The following is a 15,013-nucleotide window of genomic DNA, read 5'->3' as shown; positions in this document are numbered from 1 at the left end:
AGTGGCAGGATACAAGATCAACAAGCAAAAATCAGCAGTGTTTCTATACACTAGTAACGGACAATCCGAGGTTGAAATCAAGAAAAAAATTCCATTTATGACAGCAACCAAAATAATCAAATATTTGGGAATAAATTTAACTAAGGATACAAAAGATCTATACTCAGAAAACTACGAGAAATTGCTAAAAGAAATTATCGAAGACCTAAATAAATGATAGGACAGTTCATGTTCATAAATTTGAGAAATACTGTTTTCAATATTTTTTTATTTTTAAAAATATTAAGATATCAGTTCTATTCTAAATGACTTACAGATTCAATGTAATCCCAAACAGATTTCCAACAGTCTACTTTTCAGAAATGGTAAAGCCTAACACTAAATTTCTATGGAAGTATATGGAAGTATAAATTTCTATGGTATTCTATGAATATGCAAAGCTATCTTGAAAAAAGAACAATAAAGTTGGAGGAATCACACTTTCTGATTTAAAAATGTATTACAAAGCTATAGTAATCAAAACTGCATGCTACTGGCCCAAAGACAGACACAAAGATCAGAATTGAATTGGGAGTTCAGAAATAGACCCTTCATATCTATATTCAATTGATTTTTGATAAGGCTGCAAAATTGAGTGCAATGGGGAAAGAATAATCTCTCCAATATTTAGAACTAGGAAAATCATAAAGGTGGACCCTTGGTTCACACCATATACAAAAATTTACGCAAAATGCATCAAAGACCTAAATGTAAAAACCAAAACTATAAAACTCTAAGAAGAAAACATAGGGAAACATCTTCAGAACCTTGTGTTAGGCAATGGTTTCTTAGCTTTTTATACCAGATCACGAACAATAGAAAAAGTGAATAAATGGATTTCATCAAAATTAAAAACTTTTGTGTAACAAAGGACTTGATCATGAAAGTAAAAAATACAATCTATAGAATGGGAGAAAATATTCGGAAACCACATATTTTATCATGGTTTAACATCCAGAACATATAAAGAAATCAACTCAAAAAGACAAACAACCCAAAGTTAAAATGCACAAAAGACAACACTTTTCCAAAGAGGATATAAAGTTGCCAAAAAGCACAAAAAAAAGATACTTAACATCATTAGCCATTAGGAAAATGCAAATCAAAACCACAATGAGATACCATTTCACATCCACTAGAAAAGCTCCTATTAAAAAAAGGGAAAATAAGTGTTGGAGAGGATGCAGAGAAATAGAAATACTTTTTCATTGCTAGTGGGAATTTAAAAAGGTACACCTGCTGTGAAAAAGTCTGACAGTTCCTCACAAGGTTAAGTGGAGAATTAACATATGACCTAGCAATCCCACACCTAGGTACATACCCAAAAGTATTGAAAGGAGGGATTCAAACAGATATTTGCACACTATGTTCATAGCTTCATTCTTCACAATTTTCAATACATGGAAGCACCCCAAAGTCCATCCACAGATAAATGGATAAATGAAATGTACATACATATAACAAAATATTATTTGGTTGTATAAAGAAGTGAAGTCCTGATACAAGCGACAACATGAATGAACCTTACAGACATTATGCTGGGTGATATAAACCAGACAGCAAAGGACAAACATTGTAGGAGCTCACTGATATGAAATACTTAGAATAAGAGAACTCTTAGAGTTATAATCTAGGATATAGGTTACAGGGGCTGGGTTAGGGTAGCAAATGGGGAGTTACTGCTTAATTTGTACAGAACTTCTATTTAGGTTGACTGTAAAGCTTTAGAAATGGATGGCAACACAACATTGAGTGCAATTAACAGCACTGACTTCTATATGCAAATGAGGTTAAAAGGGGAAATTTTAGGTCGTATATATATGTTACTAGTATAAAAATTTAAAGATAAAACACAGGACTGTACAACACAGTGCGCCCCTATTATAAACAATATACTATAGTTAATAGTACAATTATAAAAATGTTCTTTCACAAATTGTAATAAATGTAACACACTAATGCAAGATGCTAATAATAAGGTGGCATATATGAAAAAGCTTACAACCTAAAGTAAACTATGGACTTTAATATTCTTAAATCATTTGTAACAAAGGCACCACACTAATGCAAAGTGTTAACAACAGGGGGATGTATAGGTATGCTGGTTTGAAAGGATTATGTGCCCTAAAAAGGCCATGTTTTAATCGTGATCCTATCGTATGGGAGCAACCATTTCCTTTAATCCCTATTCAACAATGTAGGTTGGAATCTTCTGATTAGATTATCTCCGTGGAGATGTGGCACACCCGACTGTGGGTGTTAACCTTTGAATAGAGGGAGATGTGACTCCACCCATTCCAAGTGGGTCTTGATTAGTTTACTGGAATCCTTTAAAAAAGGAAACGTTTTGGAGATTGAGCCTCAGAGTCATGAGAGAGCGAGACAGCCCACAAGAGATCCATGAGAGTAGAAAGCTCATGTAGCCAGAGACCTTTGGAGATGAAGAAGGAAAATGTCCCAGGGAGAGCTTCACGAAACAAGAAACCTGGAGAGAAAGCTAGCAAATGTTATCATCTTTGCCATGTGCCTTTCCAGTTGCGAGAGAAACCCTGAATTTCGTTAGCCTTTGGTGAAGGTAACCTCTCATTGGTGACTTAATTTGGACATTTGTATAGACTTGCTTTAATTGGGACATTTTCTCAGCCTTAGAACTGTAAACTTGTAACTTATTAAATTCCCCTTTTTAAAAGCCATTCCATTGGTATATCGCATTCTAGCAGCTAGTAAACTAGAACAATGGGAATGCAGTAATTTTTTACATGATTTTTCTATAAACCTGTAATTTCTCTAATTAAAAAATTTTTTTAAATAAGTGACTTAACCAATCATATATTCAGCATGTATTATAAAACTAATATAACAATAGGCAAATAAAAGACTTATAATAGAAAAATGTAACCATATATGCACATGCATATATATAAATATACGCATTTAATATGTAACGGTGATGGAATCACTGATAAGTGGAGAAAAAAGGAAAACTATTAATTATTTTTAAAAATATAACCTCATACCATACACTAAAACATCTAAATGGTTAAGGACTTAGAAAAATATATATACTCAAAGCAAGAAGACAACATAAAATAAAGGAAGAAAATATGGAGTATGAATAAAATACAAGTGAATATTAACTGATATAAGAATAATACACAGATTTTTCTATAGCTGAAAGCAATGAAAGATCACAAAATCAATAGATTCAGAAACAAATTTTAAACTACTATCATAAAAAAATTTTATTAAGCAAAGTTTAAAAGCAAAAAACAATTGGAGAAAATTATTAAAACAAAAAGACAAAAGGTTATATTCTTTACATATAAAGATTTCATACAAATTCATTAGGCAAGCACTAAAACCCATTTTAAAAATAAAGCACATATATGATTTATAGATCATACATAAACATATTTACACATCTAATAGGAATCTGTACCTATTAGTCTAAAATCACACAAAGACTCAAAAATGTTCTTCAGATATACAAAAAAAAGAGCAATATAAATATCATTTGTTAGATTTATGCAGTCACTTAAAATGATGTTTTTGAAGAATACTGATCATGTGGAAAGATACACCGACAGAATATTAAATGAAAACAGCATGGTACTTATGTACATTATCCAAATTACATTAAAATCTATATAAATATGTAATATAGAGAAATATGAAAATAAATATATCAAAACTTAAAAGTATTTATTTTTTTCTTTAAACATCTGTGTATTTTCAACATTCCCTATAAATTGATTTCTCTGTGAAGAGTTTTTAATTATATATTATATAATTATATATTATATAATTAAAAGCTCAACTCTACTTACCTGTTTTCATAGTTGGGCTAAATATTCCCAGGACTGACACACTAGAATAGGAAATCAGATCTTCATGTAATACCCCAAGTAAATATTCTTCTGCTTCTTGGACAGATGTTATGTTTACTGGACATGAAATCCTATTGCTAGATGAATACAGAATTACATTCAAAATTAAATTTTAAAGAGATTTTTCAATTTCTAAAAAAATTAAACAATGTATTTAGCAAATAATATATTCCTCAGGATAAACATCCGACTAAATAAAGGCATTTAAATACTATTTTTTAAAATAAACCTTATTAAATAAAATTATTAATACCCCTCAAAGTGAGGAAATATGAATAGGCTCTCGTCCTCAATTTTTATTGTGTTAATTCAATTCTAGTACTAGCCTTAATCCACTCAAAGTGTATCATCAAAGTATGGGGATTACAGGTTTTACAGACGTTAACATTTTTTAAAGATCGTATAATGAACTTCAGATACTTACAGCTGAATAAATTTTATAAGATCTTCAGTTCCTAACATACCAGTATAAGAAACTGGGTTCTTGCCTCCCTTGTACATCTTCACAACAGGAAACTCAGTAACATTTTGCTTAGTACATGTGTCAGACCAATCTCCACAGTTTATTCTACTAAGTAGCATACTAGATGTACCTAAATAAAAGGAAAATGTGCCTTTTATAAATATGAATGTAGAAAACAGTTGTTTAGAATTGTTTCAAATATCTAGTATAACACAACAATAATCAGAAAAAATTTGAGGATATCCTTCAGTATAATGTCAAAATCTTAATATAAAAGAAAATATAAATACCAGATGTCCCTACTATAAATTCTATGAGATTATTAAATTTTCAATTAATTTAAATTAAATTCGACAAATAGTTATTAAACACCTACTGTGTGCTACCTACTAAATTAGAAAAAGCAATCAGAATATTTGTGATAAAATATTCCTTAAATTTCAAGTCTTCTGAAAATACAATGCTTTCATTTCAAATTATTCAATGAAAGAGTTACTATAAACTCCTAAAACTGGTAGAAAACAAAGGAATCAAGCAAATACAGCTTGTAATTACATTTTTACTAATATCCATAAATCATTCTTTCTAATTCAAAAGATTGCAACTGAACATTTATATTCTAAAAAAGGACTATATACACATATAAAGCTTTAATCATTTTATATTACTATATTATAAGAATTGGCCTTTCCAGATTCTGAGTTTATGGACAGATAAGAATGCAGGTACATTTATATAAAATGCTTAGACAAATTTCATTCAACTCATCAACTGCTATAAGAGTTAGTGATAGACAAAAAAAACGACTCCATAGACTCTACCCTTGAAAGTTTCATAGTCTAGGGGCACTAGATGGCCACAAGTGCTATTCAGTATGACACAAGTATAAACACACTGTGTCTGTTTTATTCATCATGGATTTTCCAGTATCTACAGAAGTTCTTGCATATAAAGCACCTCAAAAACGTGAATAAATAACTGACACGTATGAAACTCATTTGGGGCTTCAGGTACCCCATCCTATCTGAAATTAAATTATAATTATATTATTGAATTATAATTTCTTTAGAAAGCATGTAGTAAAATCTCCAACAGAAATTCCTACTTGTTGCATAATAAACTATGGAAGGTTCTAGGTAGATTACTGGGTGGACAGAGTTAAGAAAACAAATAAAATAAACATGCAACTCAGCTTACTGACAGGAAGAAATAAATTATAACAAAAAAATAAACTTTGATATCACATTAGATCAGAAAAGGAATCTTTTTATAACAATTTAGGACATAGGCTAAATGTAACCTAATCATATGAATTATAATTGTAAAATATAGTATATTACTATATGTTTTAATACTGAAAATTCATTTTTTATATTTTGAATTATTTTACATTATATCTCATAGATGTAATATCATGACTTTAAATTTACTGTTAACTACATATTTGATAATATAGGCAAGGTCTAATCTGTTTTATTTGCTACCATATCCCCAGTGCCTGGCATAATGTCTGTCACATAGTGTGTACTCAATAAAGATTTATGGAATGCACACTGATATTTTCTAATAAATTAAGCATCTTAATGTATATTAACCTCTGAGTATCACTGGAGCACATACAAAAAAAGAAAAATCCTATTTCTTTCCAAAATCAGTTCTGTTGATTGACTTCTCTGTAGAGTTCTCATCTATTATTTTAATCATTTAGTCAAAAAATATTTAGTGGTGCTTTTACACAGAATATTACATATTGCCATCTAAGTATAGAATCTGGTGCAGTTCCTTCCCTTCAACAAGCACCCTAAAAATGTTTACCACTGCTAAAAATGTTTGTTATTCCTTTATCTCTATGGTCCGAGTTGAAAATTTGAATGCTACCTTTAAAACTGGAAATAGAATAATGATACATGTCATTAAAGTTATAAGGCTACTTATGTTGAAGTAATCAATTTAAAATTTTTATTTTCTTTCTTGCAAAATAGTTACTGTATTTAATCATATTTCAATTGTAACACTTTAATATGCTAAGATGCCCATAGCAGGCAATGCAGTAATTTCAAATAGGGTGCCTAATTTAAAGCAGAAAAAAAAATACATTCTTCTCTTACGTACAGATACTATTTAAGTATACAAACTTGATATCTGCTGCCACCTTGTGACTGAGTACACATTCTTCAACATCTTGGACTAAGATAAAAAATGGCTTTTTCCCAAGAAGTCAACATGAAAGACAGATGATAGAGTTAAACGCCCAAAGTATTATAATAGTTTCCTAATTTACACAGTTATAGAATAGACTTTAACATATACACAAAACACTACAGATACCTATAAGATGCATTTCTAAGGTAAGCCCCTTGAACTTCCAAAATAGTCTATTTATCTCATTGCTAAAAAGATTATTATTCATAAAGAACATACTGAAAGAAAAGGAAAGCAAGTCCTAGGTTAGGTATCTGCTTTTTTTTTAGGTATCTGCTTTTTAACTCTACAAACACCTACAACTCAGAGTCCTTGCATTGAAGGGGTAGTCTTTTTCTAATAAGGCTGGAGAACCTAAAAGAAAAAACTTAAATCTGTCCATATCTTACAATGATAGAGGAAAATCTGAAAAGGTGCAATAGGGTTTGTTTTTTTAAAAAAAATTAAGGATAGTCTCTATAGATAATCATATGCCACTCGGTAATGAAATAATTAAAAGTTTAATAAAATGTGGTGGGTATATGAATGGAAGAGAAATGGCTCAAAATAATTTTTTTAGAATCTCTGATATCTTATTACTATAAAACGTATATGATTTGGGGTTGACTTTCTGGAATCACTTTCTAGAATTCACAAAAAGTCCCCAGTGTATAAATTAAGTAGCATTCCAAACAACAGTTCTTCAAAACCAGTACACAGCTTCCCTTAGATTATGTAACTCTAATTTTTACATATTATTAGTTTATACCTTTATTCAACAAACTAATTTAAAAATATATATTCTGTAATATAAGAAAATATGCCAAGTCCTGTAAACTAGTATAAGGTATACTACCTGCCCATAAATAACTTACAGCCTGTAAGCCAGTACTCATAGAAATTAAATGGGGGACACATCTCCAGAGCAGCCAAGAATAAGCCTATTTAACCATAATAGCCTCTATTTTACAAGAAAAATAGAGTAGGAAAAAAATCATATTATGGATACAAAGCACGATACATTCTGTCTTACTCAAAGGTCTGCCTAACTCAAAGGATTACAAAACATCATGTCCACCTCACCCATAATTATTACTCTTACTAACAGGTCTCCCTACTTGTAATGTCTTTGCTGGGATGATGTCATAGACATTCTGTGCTTAAGTCTACTCCTTTTACTCTTATATGGTCACCACTGGATCAGGTTTCATATAATAATTAAAACAAAAAGACCGTGGCTACTAAGAAACATCCTAGTCTGTGAAGAACTAACCATGTATCTTCAAGTATACTGAGGTCTCCGACCTTTCACCACATTGCAACGACTGGGTCTTGTCTGTCTTTTTATCTCTAGCATCAAATAGTAATTGGCATGGAGTAAACAATAAATGCTTGCCAAAAACAGAAAACAGCTATTGGATTAGCTGTGTAGCCATGTAACACACAGGCTCTCTACTTTCCACTAAAGTCAGTTACGTGAAAACAACCAAGTGAATGCTTCTGTGCATCTTTGAAACTCTTAGTTCCCTAACTTATCCTGGAGTCACAAACATAACAACCTAAAATTTTATGTAATTTTCTACACCTTTAGCACTACCCAAAGTCTCAAAAAGAACTGCATATACAGTACAATACCTTTCAATTTGATTGCCACATCAATAAAAGACTGCAGAAATGCCATGGATACTGCTTCCCCTACATTAAAATTTAAAAATCAGCAGATATTACATGTATATTTCCAGAGCATGCATATCTTATATGTAATACAAATAGCAAACATATGGATGGGTTTTCCAAAGCTGTTACTTCTTAATAAGAAATATCCTCACATATAGTACTTAATATTTGTTCAAACACTTATAGAAAATTTCGGATGTAATAATTTTCTGCATTCATACTGTAGGAACTATAGCTGAGTGACTTATTTCAAAATAAAAGCAATATACATCTTATAAATCTATAAAAACTGTTATTATATTAAAATTATTGCCCTGAATCACAACGTTTCTAAATTAATTAGCCAAACATACAGATTAATCACCAATTGAAATATATAATCAGTTTTACAACCTTAAAATCAGAAATAAATGCTTCAGCATATGCAGTCGACCTGGGAACTATAAAAGCTTTACCATTTTACAATATAAGGACAGTAAACAGAATGGGGTAAACAAAATCTGTCTACTTTGAATGTCTTAAGATGTAATATAGTTTTCTCTCATGGCTTATACTCACAACCAGCATAGAAGAGTACTACGCTGTCAGAAGCCATTACTGTCATGTTAAATGTCTCTTCTGTTAGTTCCACTGTGACTTCCAAGGGTAATTGTCTCTTCCTATCTCTGTAAACAGTTTCAGCCACTTCATCATCTTGAATATCTAAAATGTTTTAAAAGAAATTAAATACAAATGTATTATTCAAAATATTTAAGCTCTTACAGGTAAGCATATGAAAATCTTGGCAGTTTATAAAAACTTTTGAATTCATGGTATTCTAATAGCTAAACTGCATGATGCTTTACAAATTTTTCAGTTGCTGAGCTTCCTATGTTAAATGATTCTGAGAATTTTCCTGATCCAAAAATTGTGAAATATTAGTCAATTCCAAAAGCAATAATTTAGTTTTGTTCTTTAAATATGATTGGGGGGGGGTGTGTGCAAGGGTAGTTCAGTGGTAGAATTCTCGCCTGCCATGCAGGAGACCTTCAATTCCTGGTCTATGCACTTCCTCAAAAAACAAACAAACAAGCAAAAATTCAACAAATGGTGCTGCAATAACAGGATACTCAAATGAAAAAATAATGAAATGTGATCCTGCCATACAACATATAAAAAAAAAAATATGAATAGCACTATTTTTGCAACAAACATATTAACATATAAGTAAAGAGGTCCTACCATACATTTTGACAGTATTTATTTACCCTCTACTAAATGCCAAGCATTGTGTTAGACACCTGAGAAAGTGGTAAAGAAAACTGGCTAGTTCTGACCACACGCTGTTTCTATCTATGGCTAAGTCAAAGATTACTCACTGAATAAATATATAATTCCAAAATGTGATTGGTTTATGATGAAAATGAAAGGAGAGATTATAACAGGGCGATTAAGATAGAGCTATCTAAAGTTTGCCAAGTCGGGAGTTAAGAAGAGTATTAGGGAACAATGAAAAAAAGAAATACATGAATGGAATCTCCTCAAAATTAAACACTTTTAGGTGTCAAAGAACCTTATCAGGAAAATAAAAAGGCAGCTTAAGCAATAGGAGACAACATCTGCAAACCACATATCAGATAAGGGTTCACTATCCAGAACATATAAAGAGATTCTACAACTCACAAATAAAAGAAAATCAATCCAATTTAAAAATGGGCAAAAGATATGAACACTTTTCAAAAATAGAAATACAAATGGCTAAAAGGTACATGAAAAGATGCTCAACATCACTGGCTAGTAAGGAAATGCAAATAAAAAGCACAATGAGATATCATCTCACACCCACGAAAGTGGCTATTACTCAAAAAAACAGAAAACAACAAATGCTGGAGAGGATGTGGCGAAAGAGGCACACTTATTCACTGTCAGAGAGAATGTAAAATGGTACAACTGCTCTGGAAGGCAGTTTGGTGGTTCCTCGGGAAGCCAAATATAAAACTGCCATATGATCCAGCAATCCCATGACTAGGTATATATTCAGAGGAAATGAAGGCAAGGACACAAATGGACTTTTGCACTCTGATGTTTATAGCAGCATTATTTACAATTGCCAAGAGATGGAAACAGCCCAAAGTCCATCAATGGACAAGTGGCTAAACAAGCTGTGGTATATACATACGATGGAATGTTACACAGCTGTAAGATAGAATGAAGACATGAAGCATGTAACAATGTTGATGAATCTTGAAAACATTATGCTGAGTGAAACTAGCCAGAAACAAAAGGACAAGTACTGTATGGTCTCACTAATATGAACTAACATTTATGAGTGAATTTTGAGAGGTAAAGTTAACACAGGTTATCAGGAGAGAGAAAGAGGGCCAAAATTGGGCCTTTGGTGCTGAAGGAACACAGACTGAGCAACAGGGCTGATCGTAAAAATTCAGAAATGGATAGCAAAATACTACCTGATTGTAGCACAATAATATAAGTACACTGAATGAAGCTGAAATGTGAAAATGGTTGAGAGGGAAGGGCTGGGGGCATGTATGAAAAAAGAATGAAAGAGAGAGGGTAAAGACTGAGACAGTATAACTTAGGAATGCCTGGAGTGGACAAGGATGGTGATTAAATGTACAAACATAAAATCGTTTTTGCATGAGGGTGAACAAATGAATACCAATACTGCAAGGGGTTGAAAATGGATGCTATACAAGAAAAGGTACAATCAATGCAACCTAGGTCTATAGTCAACAGTAACACTGTAACAAGCTTCCACTGAAGGTAACAAAGACATTATGCCAAAACTAAATGTCAACAAGTGCAGGGTGTGAGGGAGGGGTATGGATTCTATGTGGAAGAAAAGGAAATATCTTCATACAGATTATGGTGGCGAAGTCATGTCTGTTTATTTAGGTAGGATTGTATGATGTGCAAACAAAATTGTTTAAAAATGAACAGCGAGAAACAAGTGGTAGAGAAAATGTGGAGAAAGAGATATACCTATTCACTGTCAGTAGGGAAGCTGAGAAGTACAGCCCTTGGAGGGCAGTGTGGTGGTTCCACAGGAGGCTAAGGGTGGGATTATATGATCCTGCAACCCTGTTGCTAAGTATATACCTGGAGGACTGAGAGTGCAGACACAAATGGACATTTGCACACTGGTGTTTATGGCTGTAGTGTTTCCAATTCACAATGGATGGAGGTGGCCTAAGGGTATGACTGAGGAATGGAAAGGGGAACTGTGGTGTATACATACAATGGACTACTGAGCAGCTGCAAGAAGGAATGAACTTGTGAGGCATGGAACTAGGTGAATGAACCTTGAGGACAACATGTTGAATGAAATGTCAGAAACAAAAAGACAAATATTATCATGCCTCATGCATATGGACTAACTAAAATATACAAACTTAGAGAACTGAAGTTGAGAGCATGGGTTATCAGGTTGAAGCCTATTGTAAAGGGTTCTAGATTGTAAGCTTTTACAGCAGTCATATCTATTCAGGAAGTGTAACTGATATTTCTAAATTCTGAGATACTGAGTTTTTTGTGTATAACCTGGTCATTCCCTGAAACTTCGGGGATTCATGTGAGAGAGTCTGAGAACTGAAGCTATGAAAGTCAGCCCCATGTAGCACTGTTAAAAAAGTTAAAAAAAAAAAAAAAAGGGGGGGGGGGTGCAACAGTGGCTCAGTGGCAGGATTCTCGCTGCCATGCCAGAGACCCGGGTTCGATTCCTGGTGCCTGCCATGTGAAAAATAAATAAATAAATAATTTTTAAAAAAAGTTTAAAAAGTCATCAGACTTTGACTAGAGATATTAATGAAGCTGATCTGGATAGGACTAAGGTAAATCAGTATACAGGATAAAGGACAATATGGTCCATAACTTAAAACTTTAACTTCTGTGTGAGACCAAAGGGAGAGACGTTTATTTGGTGCAAAATTTATATTTTGGGTAGCACATTATCTAATTTAATTTGAATGGTCAGTTTATCTGAACATGGAATCCTGAATAGGGCATGAGATCTTATTAGTTTGTCCAGATTAGTGTGATTTCCCAACATATCCCAAGGTAATTTGGGCAGTGAATATAGAAGTATTTGCAAAGTTCCCTTGGGGGAATGGGGAGAAAAGAGGAAATATTAAACTTCCCCATCCGGGGATTCCTGATATTCTCGCAAGCAGTGGGTACAACCAGTTCAACAGGCTGAGCCCTCAATCTTGGGGTCTGTCCCTATGAAACATGTCTGCAAAGGATAGGCTAAACCTACTTATAGTTATGCCTAAAAGTCACCCTAGAAAGCCCCTTTCGTTGCTCAGATGTGGCCTCTCTTCTAAGCTAACTGGGCAGGTGAACTCACATGCCCCACCAACATGGGACATGACTCAAAGGAGTGTAAATCTCCCTGGCAATGTGAGACAGAACTCCTGGGATGAGCTGAGACCCAGCGTCATAGGACTGAGAAGACAGATAGAAGACAAATGAAGGTCTCAGTGTCTGAGAGATTACAAACAGAGTTAAGAGATTATCCTGGAGGTTATTCTTATGCATTATATAGATATCCCTCTTTAGTTGACGGTATATTAAAGAGGCTAGAGGGAAATACCTGAAACTGTCGAACTGTGTTCCCGTAGCTCTGATTCTTGAAGACGGAGAAAGAGAATAACATACGCGAAGGCTCTGAATTATAAAAGAGCTTAGCGTATGAACATATAGACTTAGTTCTTACTTGCAAGGACAATTCCCAAAACCACACAGCAGAACTGGGTAAAGACAGGAGCTCTGCCTCTGCCACGAATCAGAAAGCTGCAGAATTGGGAAATCACTGCTGTCAGCTTTCAGTTCCAGACACACACAAAGCGTGACCTATGCCAGCAAAATGGATGCTCCACCCTGCCTCTCTCTCTGGTCATGGAACTCAGTTCTGAATCCGTCTTCCATGGGCATATTTGGTTGGTGGACGCTAAACCTCATCTGGAATTCTAGGAGGAGTTCCCTTTTCAGTGGGGAGAACCAAAAGACATCAGTAGCTACCCAGGTGAACCTTGGGATAACAGAAGAACAGGGAGAAACAGGGAGTATGTAAATCAGTTCAAATCCCTTCAGCCAGACCCAAGTTCCTTCATTTCAGGTTCTGTGACCAACAACTTCACCAATTCCAGGCATTCCATTCCAGAACTCTCCTACAGATGGGAACTTAGTAATGCTGACTGTAATGGAGCCCAACCCTGCCTCAGTTCTGTGCTGTGTTCCAGCTCATCGGGGGCCCACAAGAACAGCTGCCCACAGCCTGAGGGGCTGCCACCAACTCTGCAGTCAGAGCACCTGCAAGCAGCTTACCCTCAGCCCAACTGGGGGGGCACTTTATTTGATTCTTATTCTGAGCAATGCCAGAAGCCAACAACCCTGTGACTTGACTTATATCAAGATAAGCATTAAAGACATGGCTAACCTCCCTATCTCTAACCAAGATGTAACTATCAATGACAAACAAGCTTTGAAAAGCACCATGCATGAAGCCTTACCAAAGGATGTGACTGCGGACCCAGCTACTCAGTCAGGATTGCTGACCGCCCCCTGCCACACGTCCTTCAAGACTGTGCCCATCACAGATTTCTCATCACAATGTGCGCAGTGAGCCCACAGCTCAGCCCAAGCCTCCAGCTCCACCGCCGAACGATGGAGATTTCAGAATACAGGAGATGTCTGAACAAGTATCCGAGGCCAAGTCATACCCACAGTTGAACAGAGCCCCAGAGTCCCTTCTGAGGCTGCAGAATGTAGTCCAGCAAAGAAGCTGCAGCACATACCATATTCTCATGCCCCATCAAAGTCCATCTGTAGGAAATTCAGGCCTGAAAATCAAACTCCAAAAACCAAGAGCCTTTTGCCTTTTACCATTGTAGGTGTGCCAGCTGCTGCACCAGTCGCGAAACGCCATCCCAAAACAGTCCAAAACAGTCTTCCAAACAGAAGGCTATTTAGACTGCTTATTCACACACACACACACAAACACACACACACTATCAAATGCTGTGCTGGCCAGGTTGAACAGTGAACTCCAGCAGCAACTCGAGAAGGCTCATCAAGAATGGACTACACTAGGAACTTGGAGAATTTCAGTTAAGAACAGAGGTCATCAGGAGATAGAAACAGGATAGATATTGGGTAATCGGAGCTGAAGGGATACAAATTGTGCAACAGGACTGATTGTAAAAATTCAGAAATGGATAGCACAATATTACCTAACTGTAATACAATAATGTTAGTATACTGAATGAAGCTGAATGTAAGAATGATAGAGGGAGGAGGGTTGGGGGCACAAATGAAATCAGATGGAAAGATAGACAACAAAGACTGAGATGGTATAATCTAGGAATGCCTAGAGTGTACATTGATAGTGACTAAATGTACAAATTAAAAAAGTCTTTGCATGAGGAAGAACAAAGGAATGCCAATATTGCAAGGTATTGAAAATAGATGGTAATTCATATTTTAAAACTTTAACTTCTGTGTGAGACTAAAGCAAAAAATGTTTATTTGGTACAAAATTTATATTTTGACTAGTGCATTTCCTAATATAACTTATACGAACAGTTTAACTGAACACCATAAGTACATGGAACCTTGAATAGGGCATGAGATTTTGTAAGTTTGTTTAGAGTAACATTCCGATAAATCCCAGAGTGATTTGAACAACGAATAAAGAAGTATTTGCAAAGACCCCTTGGGGGAATGGTAAGAAAAGGGGAAAATTCAATTTCCCCATTTGGAGAATTTC

General features: G+C 34.4%; 1 protein-coding gene and 1 pseudogene across 2 annotated transcripts in view; one reads left to right on the top strand and one right to left on the bottom strand.

Annotated features, from left to right (window-relative positions):
* Window positions 1-15,013, bottom strand: part of TXNDC16 (thioredoxin domain containing 16) — a 131,420-nt gene that overhangs the window by 34,496 nt on the left and 81,911 nt on the right. For both annotated transcript variants that reach the window (XM_077122632.1, XM_077122631.1), the window contains exons 13-16: window positions 8,806-8,949; window positions 8,206-8,265; window positions 4,351-4,519; window positions 3,867-4,003 (exon numbers count right to left, since the gene is read on the bottom strand). In XM_077122632.1, coding sequence (XP_076978747.1) covers window positions 3,867-4,003; window positions 4,351-4,519; window positions 8,206-8,265; window positions 8,806-8,949 — 510 coding nt within the window. The remainder of the gene's footprint in view (window positions 1-3,866; window positions 4,004-4,350; window positions 4,520-8,205; window positions 8,266-8,805; window positions 8,950-15,013) is intronic.
* LOC143652634 (ralBP1-associated Eps domain-containing protein 2 pseudogene) lies at window positions 10,928-14,393 on the top strand (annotated as a pseudogene).

This window comes from Tamandua tetradactyla, chromosome 12 (genome assembly GCF_023851605.1).
Source record: "Tamandua tetradactyla isolate mTamTet1 chromosome 12, mTamTet1.pri, whole genome shotgun sequence".
Taxonomy (NCBI): Eukaryota; Metazoa; Chordata; class Mammalia; order Pilosa; family Myrmecophagidae; genus Tamandua; species Tamandua tetradactyla.
This window is presented reverse-complemented; position numbering and strand designations above follow the sequence as displayed.